At 38.1% G+C, this 26814-nt stretch overlaps 1 protein-coding gene across 1 annotated transcript in view; it reads right to left on the bottom strand.

Moving 5' to 3' along the window:
* ZSWIM6 (zinc finger, SWIM-type containing 6) overlaps positions 1-26814 on the bottom strand; it is a 146337-nt gene that overhangs the window by 48438 nt on the left and 71085 nt on the right. The window contains 2 exon segments of the mRNA XM_010005408.1: positions 1-202; positions 755-815. Of these exon segments, the coding sequence (XP_010003710.1) occupies positions 1-202; positions 755-815 (263 nt within the window).

Below are 26814 nucleotides of genomic sequence, written 5' to 3'. Positions count from 1 at the left end.
AGATGCAGTTTGACCTGATCTGGCTTGCGGATCCGGTATAAAGAGAGTGCCACAACATGGGCACAGTAAAATATGTCCTTGTTTCCACAGCTACAGGTCACTGAGGTAATCTTGCAACGATCAAAGCTGATAGCTACATTGCAAATAGTTTCTGGCTCCGATTGCATTGCAGGCTCTGTCACTGTGCCGCTCAAGTGGAAACCTGTGCAGGGAAAAAAGAGAACTTAATAAAGTAAATAAAATACTGTACCTCATTATCAAGAATCTTTCATTAATAAGGCCATAATCTATTTCTGAGAAATTATATATTTTAAAGAACTTGATTTAATTATGAATATTATTAACCCTTTCTTCTGTATCCACTCTTCATCTCCTATAAAATGAAAAGGACAGTAAAAAGCTAGTTTAACAGCCCTCCACCCTTGACAGTGCACCACAACATTCATATAAGTTTGATAGTAAGAAAATGTTTATTTGGTAAACAATAGCTGCAGAAGCAGAGCTGCACCTGATTTAGACCAATACGAAACTCTCAGTATCTCAGCAAGCTGGCAGCAATTTTCCTCCCACCAGGGAGGCTGCAGCATCTACCAGCAAAGTGAACCATCCTCTCAAAAAGAAAGAGGGAAGTAGTGCACTCTAGTGGCATTAACCCAGTTCCTAGTCTCAACTCCACCACTGACTTAGTGACACAAGTCACTTAACCTCTTTCCTTTCACCTGTCCCACCACTGATCTCTTGTTAAAAAGCTCACCTTCATCCCAACGATCTGGTAGGACAGTTATGTTTGTGTAGCTCTTTGCAGACAGAAACCCCTGCAGTTACCAATACAAAGAATATCATGTTCGTAACACTGAATGAGATGTGGGCACTGTTTCAGAAGTCTGCATTATGGTCCTGTTCAGCAAAATAACACACAAGGCAAAAAAGCTATGCTTTCTTGTACTGCAAGAAGGTATGGTATACCATACAACAGATGTTCACTTAAGCAAAGATGCCACTAAATGAACACAGCAGCTTGTTGAACCATGGTCTACAACTCTGGAGGTCAGATCTAAACCCATGTCTGGTGAGAGACCCAGGTATGTCTCTCACTATTTTATCACCAAGTAGCTGCATTTTTGGGCTTATTTTGGATTTTAAATCAGTGTGATACTGATTCTGATGTAAGCATTAAGTCACAGGCATAGATAAAATACAACTAAATTTCATATGACATTCTAGTATTGAACCAATGCAGCAAACAAAATCTAGGCTACACACTACACTTTAACTATTTATAACAGAAAACCACATTCCCTCAAAGTCCAAAACTGATTTAGTAATCTTGATATACCAGAAAAGTGTGCCATAGGAAGCAGAATCACAAGAAAATTAGGTGGAAAAAAAGACAAATATGTACACAGCTCTATTCCAAAATGCTGTATATCCAATTGTTTTTTAAAAAGCTCAAGTTACAGGAAACAGAGGAAAATATCTTTTTTCCATTTGTTTACACTGTACATTTCAGAGCAGGCTGTGCAGCCAGCACTACTGTTTGTATCACATTCAGCTGCAGTACTCTGACACTCTACCCTGAAGGTCATATGCACACACTAACCTTGACTTTACAAAAGGATGTTTGCCAGTTAGAGTAGTACAAGTTGAGGCAGTATGCTGTAAAGTGCTACCAGAGGAAAGGGTGGGTAGATGAACAAGCCCAGGCACACATGGTATTCTTGCTCTGGTCTTCACTCAATACTGGCACAGAGAAAAGAAGTGGAATCACCCCTTGCAGCATGAGCTCCTCCCTTTGCATTTCCCTTTGCTTTTTAGGTAGCCACAATACGCTCCTGTAAGTGCTTTCTCTAAAAAAAGAGAGGCTTTGTTAAAACTTAGCCAGCTCCATTTATTTCAGGTTTATTCATAGTAAATGAAATTTGGACTGGTGGTGCTAAGGAAATGGCACAGGAGATTTTTGGTTTTAATATCACCTTCCTATGAAGAATACATAAAACTGTCTCATCTATGATCTGAGGAAAAGCCTCACATCTGAACATTGAAAGGGCCTGATCCCACTCCTTCCTACTCTTCATAAGTATCCAAACTCCTATTAATTCCAACAGAGGAAGGCCCAATGAAAGATTTTTCATTAAATCTAATTTTTTAACTAAAAAGCCCAAACAGCCATTCCAACAATATTATCATTTTTGTCAGTATATAATTCAAGCATTTGAAAAAGTTAATCTGGAAAGATTAATGTCTCCAGAAATATTTAGATTTAGCAGAAGTATTGTCTTTAAGTCCCTACACTGTTCAGACACAAACACAGGTCATGGCTCTCCCTCCCTCTCCACTGAGATTTTTTTGAGAATTCACATTACAAGCAGCAACATTTATAAACACAAATCCTGGTCTAAACAATGACAGTACTAATGCAGCCAAGTTACCTAACCTACACATCTTAAATTACAGAGGGTTTAAATAAAAATGTCAGTTGCCCTTGCAGGCTAAAATGTAGAAGCTCTGTATTAACTACACTGCAATCATGTACTACATCCAGTAATTATGAAACACTATTTTTTGTTTATGTTTTGAAAGAAATAAATTCTTGTTAGCGAACAAGACCTTTAAAAAGTTTCAACATATCAGAGAAAAGTATGTTCAGAATGTTTCTGCTCAGTAGGGCTGCTATAATTTAATCTACCAGGCATCAAATACCACCTTCTCCACTTCTTTCAACTATACAGAATACTTAACAGGGAAGGCTGTTCCCTCCTGCAGGTATAGCCTTCATTCAACTTTGACCTAATCACCTAATATTCTCAAAATAAAGTATGAGAATTTAGAAGCAGCTAAAAAAATTGACATACTGCACTTTGCTAGAAAGCTTTCACCAGCAGTAGTGTATAGCTTGCTGAGAAGAGAGATGCTATAGGCTGTTGGAAGAAGGCAAAAGGGATCACCTGCCAGGGACCCAAAAACTGACATTTCACTAAAAGATCCAGACGAGCACAAAACACCTCTTCAGCTAAAAGCCATCACTCCAAATAGGTATCTCCCTTCAAAGGGAAAATACTTCTTTTACTCAGCTATAAAACCTTTGCTGGAAATATTTATCATTTCCAAAAACCCCCAACAACACTAATGTTTCACTTTTAAATTAATAAGCTTGTTCATTATTGTCTAAAAACAATAAGAGTCACAGACAGAAAAGCGTGTTTGCTACTTTTAGAGCAGGCGTGTCTGACCTTTTCCCTTCAGCAGCTGCAGTTCAAAATGTTTTACTGTTTTCAAACCAGCACCTGACCGGTAACTCAAGGTCTGCTGGTATCGCCCATACAAAGAGACTTTGCACTCTGCAAAAATGCACTTAGAAATGCAGTTGGAGCATTAACATACCAAATGAAGCTCTTTTATGAAATCATTTAGCTTTTTGCTAAGCGCCTCACCTCAAATACTGCAAAAATTATTTAACAGCCAAAAAAAAAAAAAAAAAAATTCATCATTTTCAGCCACTGTACATCTGGAAGAGGACTGTGCCAAAGTGCCATTGGGGTAAAGCACTTAGAAGTCAGTGAATTTTACAAAGTGATTTTTTTACCAAAATCTGTTTGATATATCAAATCCATTATCTGAAAATACTATAGGACTCATGGAAAGCAAAGGGGTCACTGATGACAGCCAATATGGCTTCACCAAGACCAAATCCTGCTTGACTAATTTGACGGTCTTCTACAATGGAATCACAGTGTCGGTGGACAAAGGAAGAGAAAACAACATCATCTACCTCAACCTAGCAAAACATGTGACACTGTCCCACATGACATCCTGTATCAAAACTGGAACAGTACAGATGTGATGAATGGACCATTCTTTGGGTAAGGAACTGGCTGCATGGTCACATTGAAAGAGCAGTGATTAACCAATGACATCCAGAGAAAGACCAGTGACAAGTGGTGTTCCCCAAGGGTCAGTACTTGGAGCAGTGCTGTTTACATATATTTGCTGGCGACATGGACAGTGGCATTGAGTGCACACCCACTAAGCTTGCTGACAACACATGTATGGTGAGGTCAACAGGCTAGAGGGAAGGGATGCCATCCAGAGGGACCTTGACAGGCTTGAGAGGTGGGCTTGTGCAAACTGCATGAAGTTCAAAAAAGCCAAGTGCAAGGTCCTGCACCTGAGTTGGGGCAATCCCAAGCACAAACACAGGCTGGTTGGAGAATGGATCAAAAACAGTCCAGAAGAGAAAGACTTGGGAGTGATGGTGGACAAGAAGTTCAACATGAGCCAGCAATATGCTCTTGGAGCCCAGAAAGCCAACTGTGTCCTGGGCTGCATCAAAAGAAGTGTAGTCAGCAGGTCAACGGGAGGTGATTCTGCCTCTCTACTCTGCTCTGGTGAGACCCCAGCTGAAGTACTATGCACAATTCTGGAACTCCCAAGATGAGAAGGACATGGAGCTCATGAAGAAAGTCCAGAGAAGGGCCACAAAGATGATCCAAGGGCTGGAGCAACTCTCCTAAGAGCACAGGTTGAGAGAGTTAGGGATGTTCAGACTGGAAGAAGCTCCAGGAGGTCCTTATAGAAGCCTTCCAGTACCCGAAGGGGCCTACAGGAAAGCTGGGAGGGACTTTTAACAAAGGCTTGTAGTGAGAGGACAAGAGGTAATGGTTTAAAACTGGAAGAGGGGAGATTTAGATTAGACATTAGGAGGAAATACTTCAGTGCAAGGGTGCTTAGACACTCAAACAGGTTGCCCAGGGAAGTTTTGGAAGACCCATCCCTGGAAGTATTCAAGGAGAGGGTGGATGGGGCTCTGAAGAACCTGATCTAGTGGCAGGTCTCCCTACCCATGCATAGGGGCTAGGACTAGATGATCTTTAAAGGTCACTCCAACTCAAATCATTCTACGATTCTATGACTGTAAAGCTGCCTGATAAATCAAAACACACATAACTACAATGTGGTATTTTCCAACACAAGTATATATGTTTGTAATAAAACATACATATTTAAAAATATAACAAAAGAAACTTTAAACAGTAAGGCACTAAACAGGAAAAATGACAGTGGCATGCAGAGAAGGAACAACAGGTCAGCTTTTAGTTACTCAAGTCGAAAACAAACTTTGAAATAGTGAGTTCCACTAAGCCCATGGGATAGGGAGCAAAGTTACTGCATTAAATAAGCATCAATGACATCTCACAAGCTTAATCTATTTCTGCCATCACTTAGTGTTACAAAGCATCTTCCCCAATATACCCAAGTCCAAAAATGCATTTTTAAAAGATACAGACCAAAATGAACAAAAATGATCAGAATAAGTACTGTAAAATGCTGAAGGGAGGTGGGGTGAGGGGCGGGGCAAGGCAAGGACACAATTATGTTGAGATTATATGGTATCATGGTTCAAGGAAATGAGAGTACAAGAGTAATTCCATCTAAAATTTTAGATAATTGGTTTCTCTTCTCTCAGGAATTTAGAATTTGTAATTCTAAGATGTTCTAGTAGACACAAGGGGTGGGGAAAAAAAAAAAGGAAATTAGAGAACAAACCTCTCATTCAAGCCCAGCCACATTCATTTGTGATTCAGTCAACAATATAGCAAGCTATTGTGAACTTTTCTGAAAAAAAAATAAAAATCTTTCTCAATAAACTTTTTAGCTGCCTATTCAAAGATACAAATAACAACATTGAAACAAACATACTGCCAGCTTAAAAAACAAGAATATTCTTATGAACAAGAATATATAAAAATATATATAAGAATATTCTTATGAACATACAGTAATAGTGCTTTAACAAAATGTACTAAAAATGCAAACCTACATTACATATATTTTTAATATATCTGCACTGTCAAGAATTTCAGTGGTTTAAAAAAAAGAAATTACTAAGTTCAGAATTGTAACTGAAAGCTTTGAAATGCAAACATACATCACCACTGGGCATCATTGATCCTTTATAAAAAAATATAAAATTATCAGAGCTTGATTACAGAAATATCATAAAGCTTAAAAAAAAAAAAAAAAGTGCTTTTGAATAGCTTTCTGGTATGTACCTTTTGAGAACACCATGCCTGCCTCATTCAATAAGCACACATTATGGTAAAACTAGGAAATATGCTACTAACTCTATGTGGAAAATCAACGTGTTCCTTAATAGTGATCCACTGGCTCCTTTCCCATGTAGTTTACAAGAACCATATCTATACTCCTTAGAAAAGCTCAGAAGTTGTTTAACATTCACAGTAGAAGAGACCAGCAAATGAGACTACCTACAGAGATGGGGGTAAAAAAAAAAAAAAAAAAGAGCTTGTTCTGAGAGTTGGGGAGTGTAGAGCATGCAAAACCTGTATGAGTAACCCTCCCCCTACTTCAGTAGTTGCTATTGAAAATCAGAAACATACCTTCTATTTTTAACAGTAATTTAAATTAACTTGCAGGCTTACCAGCTACAAGTACTGTACAAAGTAAAAAATACCTCTGCTTCATCTTGCCTACCAAACAATAAGAAATGCTTATGGAAAGTAGGTTTTAACTATGCCCATTAGCTATTCTTCCATAACTTATATCAGTGGTTACACTTTTTTTCCCAAGACAAGCAAAAGTTTAAACCATGTTTACCTCATTCAGATTTTTTCTTTTAAAGAAGTGGTTTCCCCTTGAGATGGCAAAGTAGTATCCGACATTTAATTTTGCCTGAACTTTGGAACAGTAAACAGATCAACAACATATTTTGAAATTATTATGAAGTCAAAACTTTGCATGCCACCACTCAGCCTAAAGCTAATGTTAACAGCCTACTTACAAACCAGGGAAAACACTGATTTAAAATGGAAAATAGTTACCATAGTACACGCTGGTACAGAGGATTTGGTATTTTGAGACTTTTGCAAGCAAGAAAGTGTTGCAGTAGTATTAAATAACTCCATGCACATGCTCTACTAAACACCTTCAAAGTTGACTGCTGCCAGTGCATGTCCAAGATCACACATGCTGTAACAGTGGCACCACTAGTGACTTGAGCAGCAACATTTTTTTAGGCTTAACACTAAATTCAGCCATTACTTAAAAAAAATTAAAAAATTTAAATATATATACATATATACATATTCCAGGAATTCTTTCAGCAGTCCAAACCTTTAAATCTGAGAACTGGTCAACTAATTACACTCATTAGACAAAGACCAAGCTTGATCACACTTCAGCTGCTCAAAAGCAACTGTTTATCATTGTGGTCTGAGTAGGAGTCATGGATGACTATGGACAGGATACATCCATCCAGACTACTTTAATTTAAAGAGGGAAAAGCTTTTCAAACAGCAAATAACACAGCAAAGTGCCTTCCCATGCCCAACATCGATTAAGATCTGGATTGTTTAAAAGCAAATGCAGACTGCAGCAGCTCATGCTGTCTGGAGACGCTGGCATTGAAAAAAATATGCAGCCATGAGTATAGCCTTAAGGGTCCCTTCTCTAAGTTTCACTGCTACCCCTGTGATTAAACCACCTGCAACTCACCCCACAGATAACCTGAATGAGCTACAAATTATGTTCTCACCAGCACTGCTCACAGTCTCAGATTACATCTCTGGAAAAACTCAAAGTCATTTGCACTTCAACTCATTTAATATGGATATAATCCCATTTCAGGTGTTTGTAGCACTAGTTTTGTGGGCAAAGCAAAAGGAGCAAAATCTGGGTGTAAGATAGAGATGTGTCAAAAAAAATGCCTTCTGGACAGTAGTAACATGGAACTCTACCTCTATCACAGTGATGTCCCAGTTGTGATCTAGGATGCTATGGCAAATGATGCTAATAGCTCACAAAGCAGAAGCAGAGCAGAAGCAGACATTGTCTTTAACTAAAGGCCTAGTAGAGTGCTGAGCATTTGCTAGAAGCGTTAATGATGACTGACCCCTGCCAGAAGGTTAGCAAGGCAGAGCTGCGGGCCAGCATCTCTCAGCTTTACAACCCAAACTTGTTGGTGTTTTGTGTTGTTTGGTTTTTCTTTGGTTTTTTTTTTAAAAGGACATCAGTTAGAGACAAACTTTGCTTCACTATGCTAAGAGTTTTAACAGCTCCTCTCTCAGCAAAAACTATCATAAAAGCAGCAGTCAACAAAAAAAAAAGGAAGGGAGCTGAGGGAAACTGCCTGGATCCATCATACAGCAGGTCACTGGGGCAAAAGCTTGAAGCTGGAGTCATTGAAACTACAATGGTGCTGAAGAGAAACTGGAAGTAAATGCAAAATGAAGGTTAAAGAAAAAAGGGTACTCAATACTCAAGAAAGTTGCTAGAAGTGGAGCTATTCCAAAATAAATAACCATGCTACTGAGACTGTCCAGCTAATACACGCTAAAATGTTTATAGGTGAATTGTAAGAGAATATAAATGTAGCTCAGCATCAGGCTCAAGTTTACATTCAGCCATAACAAAGGCTGGAAACAAGAGGTTAAGACAGATTACTAATCTATATTTAAATTCTATAAACAAAACTCTCAATTTGCCACTGAAGTTCATAGGCCTCTATTTTTTCTAAAGGGAACAGATTGAGACAGCAGGATGTACAGACAGTCTGCGAGGATCTGCATCCTGAGAACATGCTGAGGGTGTGCAAGAACAAGGATGGATTTACCTCCCGTCTTCAGAAAATCAGTGCAAAGACCCTGGTTACTAGCTTTCAAGGAGGAACTCACTCTATGATGCTGTGATTGTATTTTATTTTTTAAGTTACTATTTCCATTTTTCTTGCTAAGAGCAGACATTTTCTGTATTATATGTCTACAGTTAAAGGCTTACCTTCAACTATGAATCATCGGTCTCCACCAAAAGTAAGTAACAGAAATTAAATAATCTGATACTGAAGAAAACCTCCAGCAAGACCTGCGCATTTTGGAAAGAGAGGAAGAACCCGGGCCAACCAATTTTTTTTTGTTTCAAAATTTCCATCCTCAAGTCCAACCACATCTGTACTGCTTTCATACTTTTTATTGCTGCTACTGCATGTCCTTTACATCACACACAGGCTGTACCAGCTTTATTGTCTTAATTTATGGATCACCTTTGACTTAATTTGTAGAGTGCCTCTGTAAGTCTCCAACATTGCTTGACTTATACAAGTAAAGTATGATTAGCAGCACTTGCCTACACAGCCTTTCAAAGATAAACAAAACCACTAAGCTTCATCAGAAAATAGGTGAAAGCAAGAAGAAAACCCTAGAAAATTTACATTCTGCTTGGCTCATACCACTGCTGTATCCTCAGGAAAAACTGCTTTCTCATTCTTTTGATAAGAGCTTGATCAGACTCTCACTGTATTTCTTAATGGGAAGTGGATATCATAAACAGGAAAACAACAGCAATCAGTCATAAACTTGGGAAGAGATTTTTAGAAGATTATAAAATTGCTACTTCCTGAAAAGAGTGTCTGGTTTTCCACAACCATACTTACAGTTTGGGAAAACCTAGCACAGGATGTTTGAAACACAAGCATCCTGCTTTAAAAGGTATTTAGGTCATTACAGCAACACAAAACATTTAACTGATTGAATAATTTAAGATTACACAAAAACAGTTCAAGTCTAAGCTATGCAAAAGCACAAGCCAGCATAAATTTGAGACTAAGCTGACTTAGTTGACATCAGGAAATCTTACAATTGGCCTAGAAGAGGAAACTGCCAGTCCCATTTCCATTACTAGTTGTGAAATTCTTTTCTTTTGTTTAAAAAGTGGAGGAAAAAAAATAATAATAAAAAATCCAGTACTACAGTTGTGCCAAATGAAAAATAAGTGAGAATCCCTTTCTTTATGTCCATGATCATATTTTCCCACTTGCACACTAAACATCCACAAAGACTTAATTCTTAGCATTTACAAAATGTTTGTAATGCTTACATTTTAGCATACGTTTTTGTGTTACTGCAGAAGTTGGGATGTCCACTGAATTGTTTTAATCATAATCAGAGTAGAAGTAAAAAGAGAAGACAGTTTTTAAGTGTAGAACCAACAGTACAAATGTTGGACTTGGTAGAGGCTCAGTTCATCTGGGACAGTACATTTTACAAGATAAATATTTTCAGCGACTTCCTCTGGTCACCAGAGCATCACAAGAGATTCTAGAAAAAAATAATGAAATACGACATAGTGTTTCCTGACAAAACAGCAGAGAAAAAGCCATTAAAACCATGTTGAAAGAGTTTCAGGATGATAGCCTAAAAAATCAGTATCACAAGTGAGTCACACTGCATGGCTGAAGCCAACACTGGATGAAGTATTTTTTTGGAGCTCCCCAGAGCCAACTACAGTCAAGCCCTAAATGCAGATTAGACTCCCAAGGAACTACTGTAATAACAATAAAAGCATTAAAATAAATCATGCAAAGGTCACCTATACATCATATTATCCTTGACAACACACTGTCACAGAGCCTAAAACAACGTAACAAGTAGACTTGTATGAAATCAGGCTCTTGTGGTCCCTGGTTTTTCCACACTCCTCACTGTTTAATTTATTAATGGATTAAATCAAATCAATATACAGCAGTCAGGGCTAGCCCACCTCATCATCAAAACTGGCTAAGAAAACTTGTTACACTGGTACTCCTTCATATAGATGTTCACCACATCTTTCCAGACATGAGATGTAGAATGAATAGGCTTCATATAAGAAAAATGGATTTCCAAACACACAGACAATTTTGAGAGTAAGTTGCTAATGTATGTTTTTATATTCGTAAAATACAGATTTCTGTTAGTTCAAACAAAAATAGTTATGTATGTTTATAGGCTCTAAATTCTTGGCATCTCTGATTTCTGGGAGCTGTGTGCACAGCAATTTGGAATTAGTACAGGTAGGAGTGGGCTGGTGAGGAGCCTGGTATATATATATATGTTCTTCTACTGAATACACCAATGCCAGCACATTCAGAACACACAGCTGGTCCTCAAACAATGCAGGGACAATTCATATGCTATTTTCTTAAAGAGGTAATTTAGAAGCCCACTCCTTACTCTAAAGCCACACAGTAATTCTCCATGAATAAGCAAGTTACACCATGCCGCCTTGCCAGAGCCAAGAAATTCTTAGGAATTCTCTAATCTGCAGCACCCATGAGTTAAACAAGCTAACAGTCATTCTGTTAATCAGAATCTTGGTAGTATGTTAGCAAAAATTAAGCTATCCAAGCCTCTATTAACAGGCATAGGGTTGAAGATAAAATGCAACATGACTTTTTTTTTTTTTTAATTCATGCCTCACATCCACAAAATCAAGACTTTCTGTACAACAGAGAGATAGTGAAAAGTTTGGTAAGGCAAGGGGAAGACAGAAAACGCAGACATAACACAATCAAGGAACCAAAACTGCCAGGATAAATTAAAGAAAGCAACTTAAGGAAGGAGGACAAATTATACCACTAAACACACTCTAATTTATAATCTAGATTTATTAAGTTACCAGAATTCAGCATGCTGTTGTTTGAGACCATGTTTTACAGTACATAAGCTACTACACTGAAGACTTCAACAAAAAACACATCTAGGAACACAAATATTTCTAACTTTTACTGACAAGCGAAACACCTTACAACTACCTTTTGACGGAGGAAAAGGAAACTATTACAAAGCCATCATAACTTATTTCACTTTTACAGTGCACTCTGGGGAGACAAAACCTTCAGGATGGCAAGTCTATCCACAAGTGAGCCAAGAAACAAGCAGCTTCACACATTGAAGATGTGACACCCTCACTTCCAGATCCCTGCATTCTCTTCCCATTTATTTTTCGCCTTCAGATTCTGACAACCTATCTATACTACAGTTATTAGCATTTGTGATAAGCTGGTAGGTGGTGTACTTGTAGAAGTGTGGTTAATGGCTTGTTTTGTTGGCTTTGGTTGCCAACTAAAACAGTACAAATTCACAAGACTAAATACATTACTGATTAATTTTCTAACTTAAGGTTGTTTGTCAATTTTACTTATCTCAAATTAGACATCGGTCCTGTAGTGGCACTAAATCTCCTTTTTGACACACATCTTATGTCCACCTTTTGCAAAAAGAATAATCTCTGTCTGTGCTCTTAACTTTTATCATAACCTACATACATATATTCGGGGGGTGGAAGCAAGATCATTCAAAGTTCTTGAAGAAAAAATAGGTGTTTATATGAACTCTGAAACAGTGCAGATAACGACAGAGGGTGCCCTTTGCTGGCAGAACAATTGAACTGGAATCATGCCTCTAACATCAGTTGTTGATATTATTACTAATGGTTAAAGAATGTTTTTTCTCTTAGATTAAATTAAGATTAAATTCAGCGACATACCAACTGTAACATCATAACATTCTCACCTGCCTAAGGCTGTGTTGTCACTGTGCACTTAAACAGCAAGACAGAGACAAGATCACATGTAAATTATTTTTTATTTTTGCCCAAGATACTCAGATCAAGAGACCTGCTAGTATTTGAAGTAGTTGTCTATATCACAATAAGAAAGGCAGAAAGAGTTAATTTCTGTATCTAGCCTTTGTTACAATAATGAAAACCCACAAACTGAAAACAAGGCCTTTAACTTTTAACACCGTCTATATTCCACGTCTCATCAAAATGAACTGAAATACTTCAAAGTCAGGCCCCTTCAGTAGAAGACTACTGATTTATTTCCTTTATACTTCAAACAGTTCAGAAGAAATAGAAGGTCTTTTCCCCTGCAACATCACCATCCCTTTCCACAAATCTCACCTGCTCTCTCTCAGCAGAATAATCTGAAGGAAGCACCTCAGTAATGTGCCAAAGCTGTCCACATTTTTAAATTAAAATGGCACAAAAAAAAAAAAAAAAAATAAAATAAATGCATCTAGACCCTCTTCAGTCAAATGGGAAAGAAAAGAACTGTTCAACTAGCATCATGTTTCCAGAAGGTCAGCAATAATTTAGCATTATTGTTACCTATTGAGAAATGGTTTAAATAAATTATTCACTATACCATGGAAGTTTAGACTATGTAGCAAGGATTACTATTTCCTGCATCTGGTTTTTCCTGTTTACTTCATCAAACAGAGGCTTCCTCCTCTGATATGGAGGGAGACACATATCAGGAGCTGCAAACATTATCAGTCATTTCCTTAGAAATCTGCTTTTTCTCTCTGCAGTTTGAATCTCTGGATGAGACAGAGTGTGACAGATGTTCTATGATAACCTCCTCCCCTTCTTAAATTTTTCAATCAAGTCTTAGATGTCCAGACACATAGACTTAGCTTGGTCCTAGCAAGCAATTATGGTGTTTTTAAGGTTAACTGGGGTCACTTTCCAACATAAATAATTGAACAGCAAGTCAACTATTTTAAAAATACTTTTAAAAAAATAACAGCAATGAACCTAGAAACCTGAAAGCTTGCTGGCCTCTGCTTACTCAGCAAGAAAACACTGCTTCTCAGCAAGAGAACTCCTAATTCTCACCTCTTTCAAGACAATGATCATGACATGTGCAAGTGCCATATTCAGTTGCTAGCTGAATCTTCCAATCTGTGCCATAAATTAATTGGATCATCAAGTGTCCTCCCATGGTCTGAAAGAGGGATGAAGGAAAACATTGCTCACCTTTTCAGTGCCAATTATCATGTATGTATTTGCTTGCTTTCATCTGTTGGCTGCACACCATACATACATACACCATCTCCAAAGAAGCACTGAAACTTGTCACCATCTCATCCCTGCAATCCACACTTGATGTGACTGCCTGCCTGTTTGCAGCAGTGATTTCTCAGTCTGAATACAAAGTAACAGATGAGCACCCCTCTTTATGAATTTGTCCCCAAGAGTTCAGAAATGTTGCTCCATTAAAAGCCCATCTCAGCACATCCTGCTGGTTTTGGTTGCTGGAACTCTCTACCCCTCCCTGATACTCTCCAGTGTCTCATGAATGAGAGCGCTAAAATTAGCTATTCATCACATGTGAAGGAGTCTGACACAGAGCAGCACTCTGCTGCTAAAGACTGCTACTTTACATGGCTATTTCACAACTACAGCATCTGCTACCTTATTGATACGTATATTTAATGCAGCTGCATAATGTGTAGAATTGTATGCTGTTCGTTGCCTGTTTGTTCAGATATTATGTATTCTAAGGTAGCATTATTCCCTTTGAAAAACATTGTACTTTTTATTAGGCCTTCTCCCTGGTGTTCTTTGTAACACAGCCATAAATGAGCAGCTCATAAACTATTTTAGACAAGAAAACCCCAGCACTAAGAGTAGGAAAACAAAACATTACAAGCTTCTGGCCTACAACTATTAATATAACATAATTTAATTTCTGGGTCTTACTCCCTAATTTATAGTTTAACACTGGTTTGATACGATAGAAAGTGAAAAGGGAATTGTATCTCATCAACTGGTGGGAAACCTACTCCAGACTACTCTTGCCACTGGAAATGTGAATACTTGTATTAGAGCAGCAGCCTTTGCAACAGGTTTTGTTCTTTCTCCTAGAGGATACTTGAAGTAGTAATGTTGAGTTCTATCACATACCAGTATGTTCACAATAGCAAACCACATCAGAGTAAAGAAATGAAAGTTTTAAACTAGAGAAACAAAGGTAAAGCATTGGATACGTAAGATGTTTGTTTCATGGCCTTCAGGAAAGGCTTCAATATGCTCTTATGTTAAATGTCTTCTTGAGACAGTGTCACCAATCCTCCCTACACCTAACTCAGGGAAAACCGATTATGAACAAGGTCATTCCAGGATACAAAATTATCAACCATCTAGTCTAGAACACAGTGAGAACTAGCATGTTCCCAGCTCAGATTCTGAACTCTATGACATACTTCCAAAGCTGCCCAAGTAAATGCAATGAACTTACTTTGCATTACTGAAGTGATGCCCTCTGAGAAACGTAGTGTTTGCAAACCGGCTTTGAAACAAGCAATAATCTGCTCTCTGTTGAAGGTCAAATCTAACATAAGTCAAAGAAGAGTCCAATACACTATGCTAAAACAAGCTTTATTCTCAATGAGATGCTGAGGATACACGGGCAAGCCATTTCTTCTAGAACTAGTTGTCAGATAATTTTGATGTTAGGAAGATTTGGGGGCTATGACAACACTCCAGTGACCTCACAGGCTGCTTCAGAACGTCAAAAGCAAAATCCCAACTGGTCCATTCTCCTTGTTCAAAGCTGCAAATAGACCTACAGATGAGACAGAAGTGTCAGAGAGAGCCCACGTTGGCCAGACATAGGTTCAAGCTAGTCTTCTCTACTATGAGCATGTAATAGTCATACAGTCTATTGTTTCAATACGAAAGAATGCTCAAGGCTTTCTTATTCATCCTTTCTTTATTCACACAGTAGAAAATTCAGGCTGTCTTGAGATTTCTTTAAAAGAAGAGCATGAATGACCACATTGCCTGAGATTTTAGAGAAATCAGCAGGTTGGAAGTGGGTTGCTATCTGCCATGTGCTGCTGATCAGAGTACGAACTGCAGATGCTGATGTACCAGGGAGGAACTGCAGAAGGAAAAACCAGTATCATGCCCAGCACCCCCTCTTACACATATATACTCACACAGCATTTGCGTGCAATCAGAACAACACAAAAATTGCCAGTTAGTCTTCTTCTTTGGATCTGCTTAAGACATTCTATAAAGCAACAACATAAATATTTTCATCTCTTTTTATGTGCTGTTATGGGAATATACAAAATTTCTCTTTTTAAAGCAGTAAGCTGATCCAACAACACAACAATACCCATCAAGATATGGCAATCATGACCCTATCAGAGAGGAAGTACCCTCAGAACTTTTGAAATCTCTGAAGCATGAGGGGAAGCAAAGTAATTCATCAAACTAATTATGCCAGATTAAGAACAAACAAACAATCTACTTCTTCCAACAGGCATATTTAACAAAGTAGTCTACAGGAAGAGAAACAATCTGACTACCAAAACATTTCAATTTAAAGAGACAGTGCTTAAAAACTTCACTACATATACTCAAAGAATAGGGGGCTTTTTGTTAGTAGGAGTCCCTCTAGCTTGTGGGTGGGTATTTTGGTATTATGTTAGCATATCAATATGCTGATGAGATATTAACACAGTGAGTCAAATTAGTCTTTTCTAGCTAGTGGTCAAGGTTATAGCAAGATAAGTTGTGGGGAGTACTCCATTCCATTCCTTTAATCTGTTTTGCAGGTGACAGGTCTGTCTCAAGGACAGGTTGTTGACTACTTGCAAGGTCTTCTTGTCTAACTGGGATTTGTTTTTCTCTGTATCTTGCTCTTCTCACTGTTATGTAAGCTCTGTTTTCATTCTGTGCGTTTCTTTTGTCCTCTATGTGATTTTTCCCCACATGTGATTTTTTTTCCCCAAAATGTTACATATTTTAACTAATAAGCTACCGGCACAGGGCCACATTGAGGAAAGGTAGTGAAGCCACAGCATGATGGCAGAGTGGGCTGACCTACAGCCAAGGCTGACAGCTATCCCAGAGGAACATCTGTGTGACACCCAGCCCCAGAGGAGAGTCAGGATGCAGTTGTTAAAAACTGCTTCCTACTCACATCACTCTGTAACAAGTTCATATGTAAAAAGCTTGCAGGGTAAACTGACCCTCTCTGATGAGAAGGATGTCTAGCACCAGGAGAAGGTGAATTCTAAATGAAGAGAGAAGAAGAGCCCCTGCTTGTGCTGCTCACAGAGAAGAGCACAACCTGTAGAGTAATGTCTGCTCCAAGGAAGAGCAGTGCATGAGAAACAGGCAGTCTGGATAGGATACAGGGTGGGGAGGGGGTGTGTCCAGCTTGTTTGCTTCAACTGTTTCACAATGCAGACTTTTCTCACATCAAAAAGGGGGATAGAAAAGGGAAGAGGCAGGCAGCCTCACAGGAAGACCTACCCCATTCTTCAAAAAAGAAATAAAGTCTGCCCTCATTTATTGATCATACTAACTTCAAGTCTTAGAAAAGGTTACTGGTTATTTTGCCACTTAATAGCTTGAGGATCATATTTTCCCATAGCTGTGTCACCAAGAGCTGGATCCATTTAATTACCCCCCAATAAATTTGACAAGGACTAGGATGATGCTAAGAATGTTCCAGTCTACAGCCTACTTTTAGAAATTAAGCAAAACTATTTAATACATCTCAGTAAACAATTACCCAACAGATTAAAAATATAAAAAGAAGAGCAGAGTAATCTAGGCATCCACACACTGCAAGAAAACTATTTTCCTGCTTTCCTTAACAGCAGTTTTTCAGGCATACGGCACTAAGTTTGAACGCTTTAAATAGAAGGATGGAATGGAGTAACAGTGAAGAAAGGAACTGTTAGAAAAATTAAGTCTTCATGAAACCAGAAATTATTTTTGAAACATAGTATTTAACAGTTGTTTAAAATATGCATAACTTGGTTTGGAATAATTATCCTGATTTAGAACAGAAGCACATCTGTTTATGTGTAAGCAAATACAGTCTGACAGTAATTTGGATCGTCTACCAGATAGAATCAACTGCAAGTTTAATAAGCATTATTTGTATTCTGCATAATAGTTATTTGTTCTTGCAAGCCATTGCAGTGATAATACATTTAAGGTCTTCCACTGTGTACTAAATCTAAAGTACCTAGGCAAAGCATAGCACATTCCAGTTGGATGCTGCCCAAACCGTATCGCTCAACTTTTTAAATATTACTGCCATCTGCCTACTAGGCTTTGTTTACAAAAACAGTAGCTGTGCACACATTTCTGTGTGCACTACAGCAGCTGTAGTAAAAAAAAATAATGTCATTTGGTTAAATTACAATTCCCATTTAAAAAACTGAAAACTCATAAGACTACTTCTTCAAACCAATTACCACTGTACATAGAAAAGTTAAACATCTGTAGCTCTGTGGCTCTGTGTTTTGCTTTCTTTACCATTTCAGTGCTTGAACACTCTTCAACTCATTTCCCATCTATCTACATTGGAACAGGAAAGAAGTAACAGCAATTGAAGAATGTATCAACAGTAAAATAAGTTGTCTTGCTTGTATTATCTGTAATATCCTTCTGGATAAGCACTGGTGCTGTAAAAGCATGACATGGAAATGCTTTTAAAACTAGTACCTTAGGTCATTCTTAGGATACACAGCAAATCATACCTCCTTCTCAGAGACCCCAAAACCAAGCTGCTCAGGGACTGAAAGCTCTGATAAATTCCAGTAACTCCTCCCAGTGTCTGTGCCACACTAAACAAAACAAATATTTCAATTATGACTAATCTGCAACAATGCACAAAGAAAGTTGGGGAAGTCTTGGGAGCAGTGGGAGTATTTAAATTGGAAAACAGCCTGTGGGGTTTTTTCCTATTCCTTATTACAGTACATTGTATTAATCAGGCCTGGAAACCACAAACCCAAGACTTTATGTGACTGAGTTGTCATGGTAGCACAAAATACACACAAGGCCAAACAGGTGGAGCATTTTCAGCAGTTTACTGTGTTGGATATCTAATAGGGGTACAACATATAAAGTAATTCCCAGCGTTAAAAGAAGGCTGTGGCCTCCAAGAGCAGACAAAATTTGTCTGGAAAAAAGCCAGCGACAGTGTCATTACAGCAGAGGGGTTTTTTTGGAAGTTCTGCTGTGTTTAAAACCTTGCTTAAAGCTCCATTCATACTTTGTCATTTCAGTATTCAAATTACCAAATTTAAAAGAATGTAGCAGTTGTTTAAAATACGCACAAGAATTTAAATAGTTGTACCAATTTAAAGCAAAAGCACGTGTTTTTGTGCAAGAAAATATAGTCTGACAGCAATCTGGATCAACTATTAGAATCAACTGCAAACTTAATACGCTGTAAGATAACTAACAAGCGTTGTTCATATTTAGGTCAATATGTTGAGCTTTGTGCTGCTGGCCCAAGTTTTCTACCAGCAACTCTGTAGTCTTGGTACATGGATATGCATTCCTAGTGGCAGTAACAGCTTGTTCCAAGATCTGAAGAGTACATACTGATTTACCACTTTACAGTCTAGAACAGGCCAACTTTGTAGATGCTATAGTAGAAAAGAAAGGTCTCTGTTCTCATCCACAGAGCAGACTAGTTTGTTCATGTGTTGAAATTTTAGAAAGAACTCAGTATTTTTGGAAGCAATAATTAGAATTTTTCTTTTGTTTCTTCTCTCTTCAGAGTCCAATAACCCCACTCCCTGTAAGAAGTGGTATGTCTGGGTCCACTGTGACTGCCATGCTACACACATGGTAACTACAGAGTCAGGCAAAGTAAAATACCTTCATGGACTGATCCTGAAGTGTCAGAAAAGTTACCATTAGGGGTTACATATGAAGCATCTATTAAGCCAAAAAGAAAAACTGAAGAGGTAAGTAATTTCTCTTCTTCCCATTTTATATAAAACAGCTTTGAGAAGATAATCTAAAAAGAAAAGCTGAAGGAGGTACATTAGCTTTCCTCAAATATTTTTTGTAACATACTGCATTTTTCATCCCTAAGATAAAATAAACTCTGACATAAAAGATTCAAGTGACCAAATATTAAATGAATGGTAATAACACCATCCTGAAGTTTTATGACACTGCTTAGCTGCTAAATATTTGAAAATGACCAGTGCCTACCTCTACCCATCTAGCTGGGAAACTTGATGGTGAAATTATGCTTTAGATAAGAAAAACTAATACAGGTTATACAGCAGAACATGCCAGTGAAAAATTAGGACACTTTTAAATTTCTAATGTAAGAACAAGTTCAGGAATTAGATGTTACATTTTTGCATGCAGATTCTTAAGTGAGAAATGACAAAAAATACAGATACAAACTAAGACTGAGAAGATATAAGAACTGCAACACCAGAATACTACTCTGTATCTCTACTTATCTCCTAGGGAAAAAATTTAATACTTTGATCCTTGCTTCAGAAGCACATCAGTCCTTCAAGAGATTAAAGTAAGATGCTACAAGCACAACTGGAAGGGTAGAATGCTATTAAGCACCAAACTTAGTTTAAATTCTTTTTTTAAAGAGGTAGAAAAAAAGAATGCATTACCTTGTGTAAAGACATGCTCATTTTTTTATATTTCCTTTTATCTTCCACCATGATATTTTTTGTGTACCTTTTTCTGGTAAATCTGATAATGACAGAAGACTTGGCATTGATAGACTAAGTGTTTTTCCTGCTTGTACATCTTATATCTACACACAGTTCCAGTCTCAATGAAATCCTTAGGAACTCAAAAAAGATTTACATTTAATTTTTAAATCTGATCTCCAAGATTTATACAGCAATCTAAAGACTTAAATTAAAGGGTTCAAGAGGCAGTGGTGGTTTTATTGCTGTCCTCTCCCCATTCCTCTCCACTCTTCAGTTTTGTGACAAGAAATCCCCTTTTCATCCTTTCAGCTTCTGCCCCACACCTAACTGCTTTTCCTAACTGCTAAGTAATACTAGCTGGGATAAATATGGATGAAAGCATTATTCACTTGCTCTAGGCTTCAGGAGCTGAAGTCTACAGTTCAATTTGCACAGGTTGTCTAGATTCCTTCTCCAACTCTCCAATGATGTATACACATCTAAATTCAAACATAGCACAGGCCAAAGTTTAATTTAATGTTGTTGAGAAGAGGGAGGCAGAATTGTTTTGAAATTCTCCCTGAAAAGCAGTCTGTTGTATTAGAACAAAGCAGCTACTTTCTATCGTTTCTTTGTTTGACAAGTTTGGGCTGGTTAGAAAGGTCATTTATGCCTCAAAGCATCAAATTAACATTTGAGGACATGAATTTTAAAAATGGCTATTTGCTTCTGCTCTCCGAATTGCTAATGATTTTTTTCTTTGAAGAAAAATAGAAAAAAAAAGACCCTGAAAGGAGGAAGAGCCTTTTCCTCATGCAAACTAGGCATTGATTTTATGTCCATGTCTGCAAAAGCTGACTATATCTTAATTAAACCTCACAAATTAAGCAGGTAGTTGAAATGGTGTCAAACAATATAATTGAATTACTTAAAAAATACTTTTTGGCATATGATATACAACTTTCTCCCTCCCCTCCACATTGACAAGCTTCAGTGAATTCATGACATGAAATCCTCACTAAAAACAACAGCTTTCAAGAATGCTTTGCAGTGATTTGCAATAGTTAACACAATACTGCTCATCTTGCTAGTCCTGTTTTTAATCCACTGCATCTCTATTCGTAACACAAATACAATTATTTATAAGCTTTGGGGTTTTAAAAAGAAATAAACAAAGCCTATGTTCTTATTGTAAAGTATTTGGGAACAAGTTCTCCAACATGAGGCCTTCCACTCTCCACCTCTGAAAGCACCAGCAGCTCTCATCAACACTTCACAACTAGTATCGGCTAAACTAAGAATTGCATTTCTGTGTAAACCTTACAAGCTTACAAAAACAGTAAAACCACAAATATTCTTCCAAAATAATCAAGCTGAACTCAAATTATTCTGAACAGGTACAGTCTGACCAAAAGCTTGTATCTGGTAATTTGCTTTTCCTAGCTCTCTGAAATTTGGCTGCATTGCATTAGCTTCTCTCTCCCAGTAGATGGAAGCAGGAAGGAAAACTACAGATAATGTTTGTTCCCTGTCACATGGAGGTCTTGCTGGCTAAAGAGACTCTAATTTTAGGCAGCAATTCCCAAACAATAGCATGACCAGTTCAACTCCAGCAGCCTGTGCAACAGTGTCTGACAAAGCCAGTGCCAGCTAAGTTGTTTCAGAGAGGTGGGGCAGCAGGAGGAGCCCAAGGTAGTGCACACACAAGATGTTTATATTGGCAACCTCCCTGGGAAACGTCCTTGCTTGCCAAAAAGAATCCCCCAGAATTCACAGGGGAATGTTTTTTAATGCTCCATTCAGTGGGAAATTTGTGTTTATGAAGAATAAGCCACATTCACTTCAAAAACTTTTAAGAATTGTCCAAATCTGCCACCTGAAAAGAATAACTTCCTTTATGCTCTTTCACAGTCCACTTCAGACTCAGCATTCCAGCAGTTCAAATATCTATTACCAAATGTAATAATTCACTTCCAGGTAGGGCAAGACTTACAGACACTCAGACACTTGACAGTATCTTAAAGAGACCCTGCTCAAGTGAAAATCAACTAGATATACACACTCTGTGACAGTCATCTGTAGCAGCAAAAGCCCTGTCTAGGGGTTGCTAGGCACTATTTAATAGTAAATACAATTGTAAATTGCTAGTACAAAAACAGCAGTTGTTTTGAAGGCAGCAGAAAATTTCAAGCAACAGATCCCTAGAGAGGCAAGCAAAAATTTTCTTCTTGTTTCCACCTGTTGACATGAAAAGTATCACAATGTTTTATGCCAAAACAGGAAAATGAGCAGTGAACAAAATAAAAACCAAACTGCAAAAATCTGCATGGAAAAATGCAGCTTTGTTACTTTCCTGTAATTGTTATTTGTATTATTTGTTGAAACATCAATGCACGGAAAATAAGAGTATTAGTACAGTTACCCACAGAAGTTCCTTCTGGACACAGAGGAAGCATTATTTTAGAATGAATTTTACATTATCAATTTTGCAGCTATCAGGTTTTTAAACAACTCTTATTGAAACCACCATGTAATTCCAGCCAGGCAGAAGCAACTATGTCAAAACGTGTGATCCATTTCCTCACTGTTTTTAACTTCAGTCAGCTTTACAACATGTTGGTTATAAGCATCTGTGCAGCAACTGTCACTTCAAAGAACATACTTCAAAATAGCCTCAAGAGAGGAAGTTTCCAGAATTTCATTAAGCTGGCCAAAACCAAGCCTATACTTTTCCAAGTCTGCTCTAAAGATACAACAAATCCCAAAGCATTGGAGAAACACAGATGATGCTGTATCTCAGTGTACTACTACAGTATGTCTGTGACATAAGTACCACACTGTGATACAAGAATTTGTCAGCTAGTACAAAAAGGCTATGTAATACCTTTCAAAACTAGAACAAGGTTATATTGGGTTTAATAGAAATCATCCATACTTAAGCCATCAGAAGCAATAAACAACAGAGGACAGAATCTCTTCAGCAAAATTCTAACTGAGCTGGATCAATTTTTTCCTAACTCTGGGCCTCCAACTAGTACAGGAACATCTAAGTCATGCAGGCTAGTTTCTTGCTTTCAGTACAAAGACAAAAGATATACTCAGAACAATGAGCTGTGCCATTCACATCCTACAGTTAATAAAATGCAGGTTTTATTTTGCAGAGTAGAGTAAAAGAGTGGAATACAGTTGAATCAAAATCAAAATTCAAATCAGAAAGAAAAAATTCAAACCAAAAAGAGACAACAGTTCCAAGTTAACAAAAAACTTTCTGTGGGGGACCGAAAAGGCATTTTAACAAGAGTTTAAAGCTCCGTTTGCTCATTTAGCTTCAGTCCCCTGTAGATACAGTTATTTTAATGTTATTAGAAGCATTAAGAGAAAAAATTAAGTTACTGCAGCTAGTCAAGCCACCCGCAGTCAAGTCTACACTGTGTCCAAGAGTTCAGAGCCATGCACTGCATTTGGTGGGAGGGTTACAGGAGACATTAACATTCAGTGCCTCTTCACTACTCCTCAGCACTTGGAATCTCCTAGCAAAGAATAACAATTAGACAGTCACTATGCCTCACATCTTGGTGTAGGGACAATATAGGATGCTGGGCAGAAAGACCTTAAGCAAAAGCTGTCAAGCGTAGGAAGGAGAGTTGGAAAAGGAAGTGATACGCAGCAAATGAGATAAGAAAGAAAGGTTGCTTATTTGTTACCCCTACTGTGTGCAAACCCCATCAAGGCAAGTGTCAAGAAAAAATTTCATTCTCCTGTATCACCAAACCAGAGGGAAAAGAACAAAAACACAATAAAAAGCCAACAAAAACTGGTTGCTTTTTTAAAGCTTGAGGGGCATGTCCACCCTCACCCCATCAAAATTGAAGAAACAGCTGCAAAACAAAGCAATTTCAGTGCCACAGCACATTGTAAAGAAAAAAGGAGAGGGGAAACAGTTAACCTTCACATTCACCCTCTGCAAAGAGTTCTACTCAGAATCACTAAAAAGGCTTTTTGCTATACTTACATGACTTTTGCCTACTCATAATACTCAGGAAACTAGTTCCATTGAGTGTTATTTCCTCACCTAATCCAATAGCTGCCTAATTTATTATTCCTAATTTATCTACCAGCTATGAGAGCACTCTGCTCTCAATTATCTGACTGTTGGAGTTCACCAGATGGGCAGTCCCCAAAGATAAACCCAGTTACAGAAAGGAGGGGAAGAAGAAGCAGTGTCTTAATCACAGACCTTGCTGAAGTAGTTTCTATAGAAGCTGTATGTGAAGTTGCCTTTCAGTGAATGCTTCTAAAAAACAAGTGAGGCCAGGACACTTTGTGTTTCAAATTTGTTTAGTTACTAAAAGTCAAGGGAAAGATGCAAATTCAGCCCAAATACCCTGTTGTCCAAATAGCTCACAGAGGAGAAATACAACACAGCACTTGATACCTGCTCTGTGAAAGTTACCACCCAGGGAAAGCAGTAGTACATTTGTAGCATTTATTAGGAGTTTGATCTCCTTGATTATTATTCTCTGACCATTAGCAGACACACAACACCTGCAATTGCAAAGGGGTTGCTACTAGAATTGTTTAAGTCTTCTTAGTTGCATTTTGGTGTTTTGTCCTCTAGCACTTACACTGACATTGTACAGAATTGCTAATAGTGCCTCAGTACAGACAGATAAGACCTGTGCAACACAGGACCACAAGCTGGCAGAGCACAAAGGAAAAACAACGTGCCATCTGGGTACCAGTACTGCAGCATTGCTCTATACTTCTTTTCAAAGTTACAGTAAATGTTGTGCATTACAGGAGTTCTTAGTGGATACATTACTGGGTATGTTTCCCTTCTGTTTGTTTACAGGAGAAGGGCCTCCCTTCGTTCTCTGAACTGCTTCTAGGTTTCTTTCATTATGAGTCATGATGATGAGACACTGAGGTACAAGAGCAAGGAGTACTGCACCTTGAAAAAACAGGCTCTGAAAAAGAAGTGAAACAGTAAATACAAAGAACACTACTATAACACCAATGAAAACCAACTACACAACCAAGACTGCTTCTGGCATGTTAATTCACAGATTTAATAAAAAAAATAAAGAACTGCATGTTTACATAGACATTTTAAGAAAATCCAGAGGTTTAAAGTTAAATCCATCTCCACACATCTAATTAAACCTCTAGCTATGAATTTAAAAGGCAAGCAATATAAGCAATATCTTAAGCTTTATGTGGTCTGTTCAGAAATGCAGAACTTCAGCAAGTCTCTCACGGCTCAAACACAGTTTAGACAATTTCTATACAATACACAGCTTAAAAGCTCTAAATTCATGTTTTATATGGTCTATGCTGCTTTCAACTAGACTTAGTAATTTCATATAGCTCCAGAGGAAAACTCAGACAGTGCTCACTGGAATGAGAAGTCTGATTCATAGAGGCAACCCAGAGGCTTCCTCGTAGTCACACTACTGCATTACTACTGCCTGAATGCCCCAGACAACTTGAGGCACCACTGTGGTATGCACTGTCCAGCAGCAGTCATGGAGTTTAATAATAATCTCCAACAGACAAGGCAGGAAAAGGACAGTGCAGGAAGAAACAAACGCAAGCAGAGTGACTCACTCAGCATCATGCAGCACCTCAGTAGTACAGAATAAATTCACTTTTTCTGACTCTTAAAGCTCCAACCACTGACTAGGTTATGTCTCAAATTTTAAAGAATGTTTTCCATACTAGTAGATCTGGTCTTTTTTGGCTCTGCTTAAAACTTGGCCCCAATACCATCTGACAATGAATTTCACAATGTACTCCTGCCCTGCACAAGCAAGTTTTTATTTTTACCAGTTTCAAAATTGATCTCATTTGTCTTCTTTATTAGCAGCTACAGGTAGCTACACTGAGGACACCTACATCTGCAATATCGTTCTCAGGTTAGGAAGTGGGAGAAAAGTGAAAAGGGCTTGAGGTTTTTTTATTTCCCTTCTCCTTCACAAAACTGTTAGTTTATATTTATATATTTTTATATTTTAGACTTGGATTGTAGTTTCGCAACCTGTATCTTTCTAGTTTCCAACAGGATTTGGCTGTTTTACACAAGGCTTAGCAACAAGTGCACACTGACCAAAAACCTGAGATAAGGAACACTGCCCCAGAAGTGTTACAGGTTTACTAGTGAAGACTAGAAGCAATACGACTGGTTATAGGAGGAAAGGTAGCCCTAAAAATACTGAATTAAAAAAGCAAGGGAGCAGCTTCAAAGTAGCTGCGCCTGGCCCTGCTTAGCCAGTACACAGGCAGCCCAGAAGCCTCTGCAATCAACAGTTCTTCCAAAATCCTTAAAAAAAAAAAAAGTAATCCCTTTATCTAAGTTGCCAGTGAGGGCAGTATGAAAACATGGTTCCTGTCACTTTTCTGCAGCTTGCACACTTTCCAGATACAATTTTTTTTTTTTTGTATTTGTTTCATAATAATCCAGAACCAGAGATCTGCACTGTATGTGATTATAGAGCTAGAGAACATCACCCAGATGGCAATCAAATCCACAATCACGCGAATTTTACTAATTTGTAACTGAAAGCTTAACAGCTGATCACCCTCAAAACACTCTTCTGCATGAGTTTTCCCCTAATTTTTTTGTTTGAAAAAGTGGGGATGGGGTGTATGCTGGGGGCGGGACGACTGTGATGGAGCGGTGGGGCTACGGCCCTTCTGCTACCCGCCGGGACAGGCAAGGGAAGGAGCTGCTGTGGCGGACGGCACACACCGGCTCCAACAA

The sequence above is a fragment of the Chaetura pelagica genome, unplaced genomic scaffold (assembly GCF_000747805.2).
Source record: "Chaetura pelagica isolate M959 unplaced genomic scaffold, ChaPel_1.0 scaffold37, whole genome shotgun sequence".
NCBI classification, from domain to species: domain Eukaryota; kingdom Metazoa; phylum Chordata; class Aves; order Apodiformes; family Apodidae; genus Chaetura; species Chaetura pelagica.
This window is presented reverse-complemented; position numbering and strand designations above follow the sequence as displayed.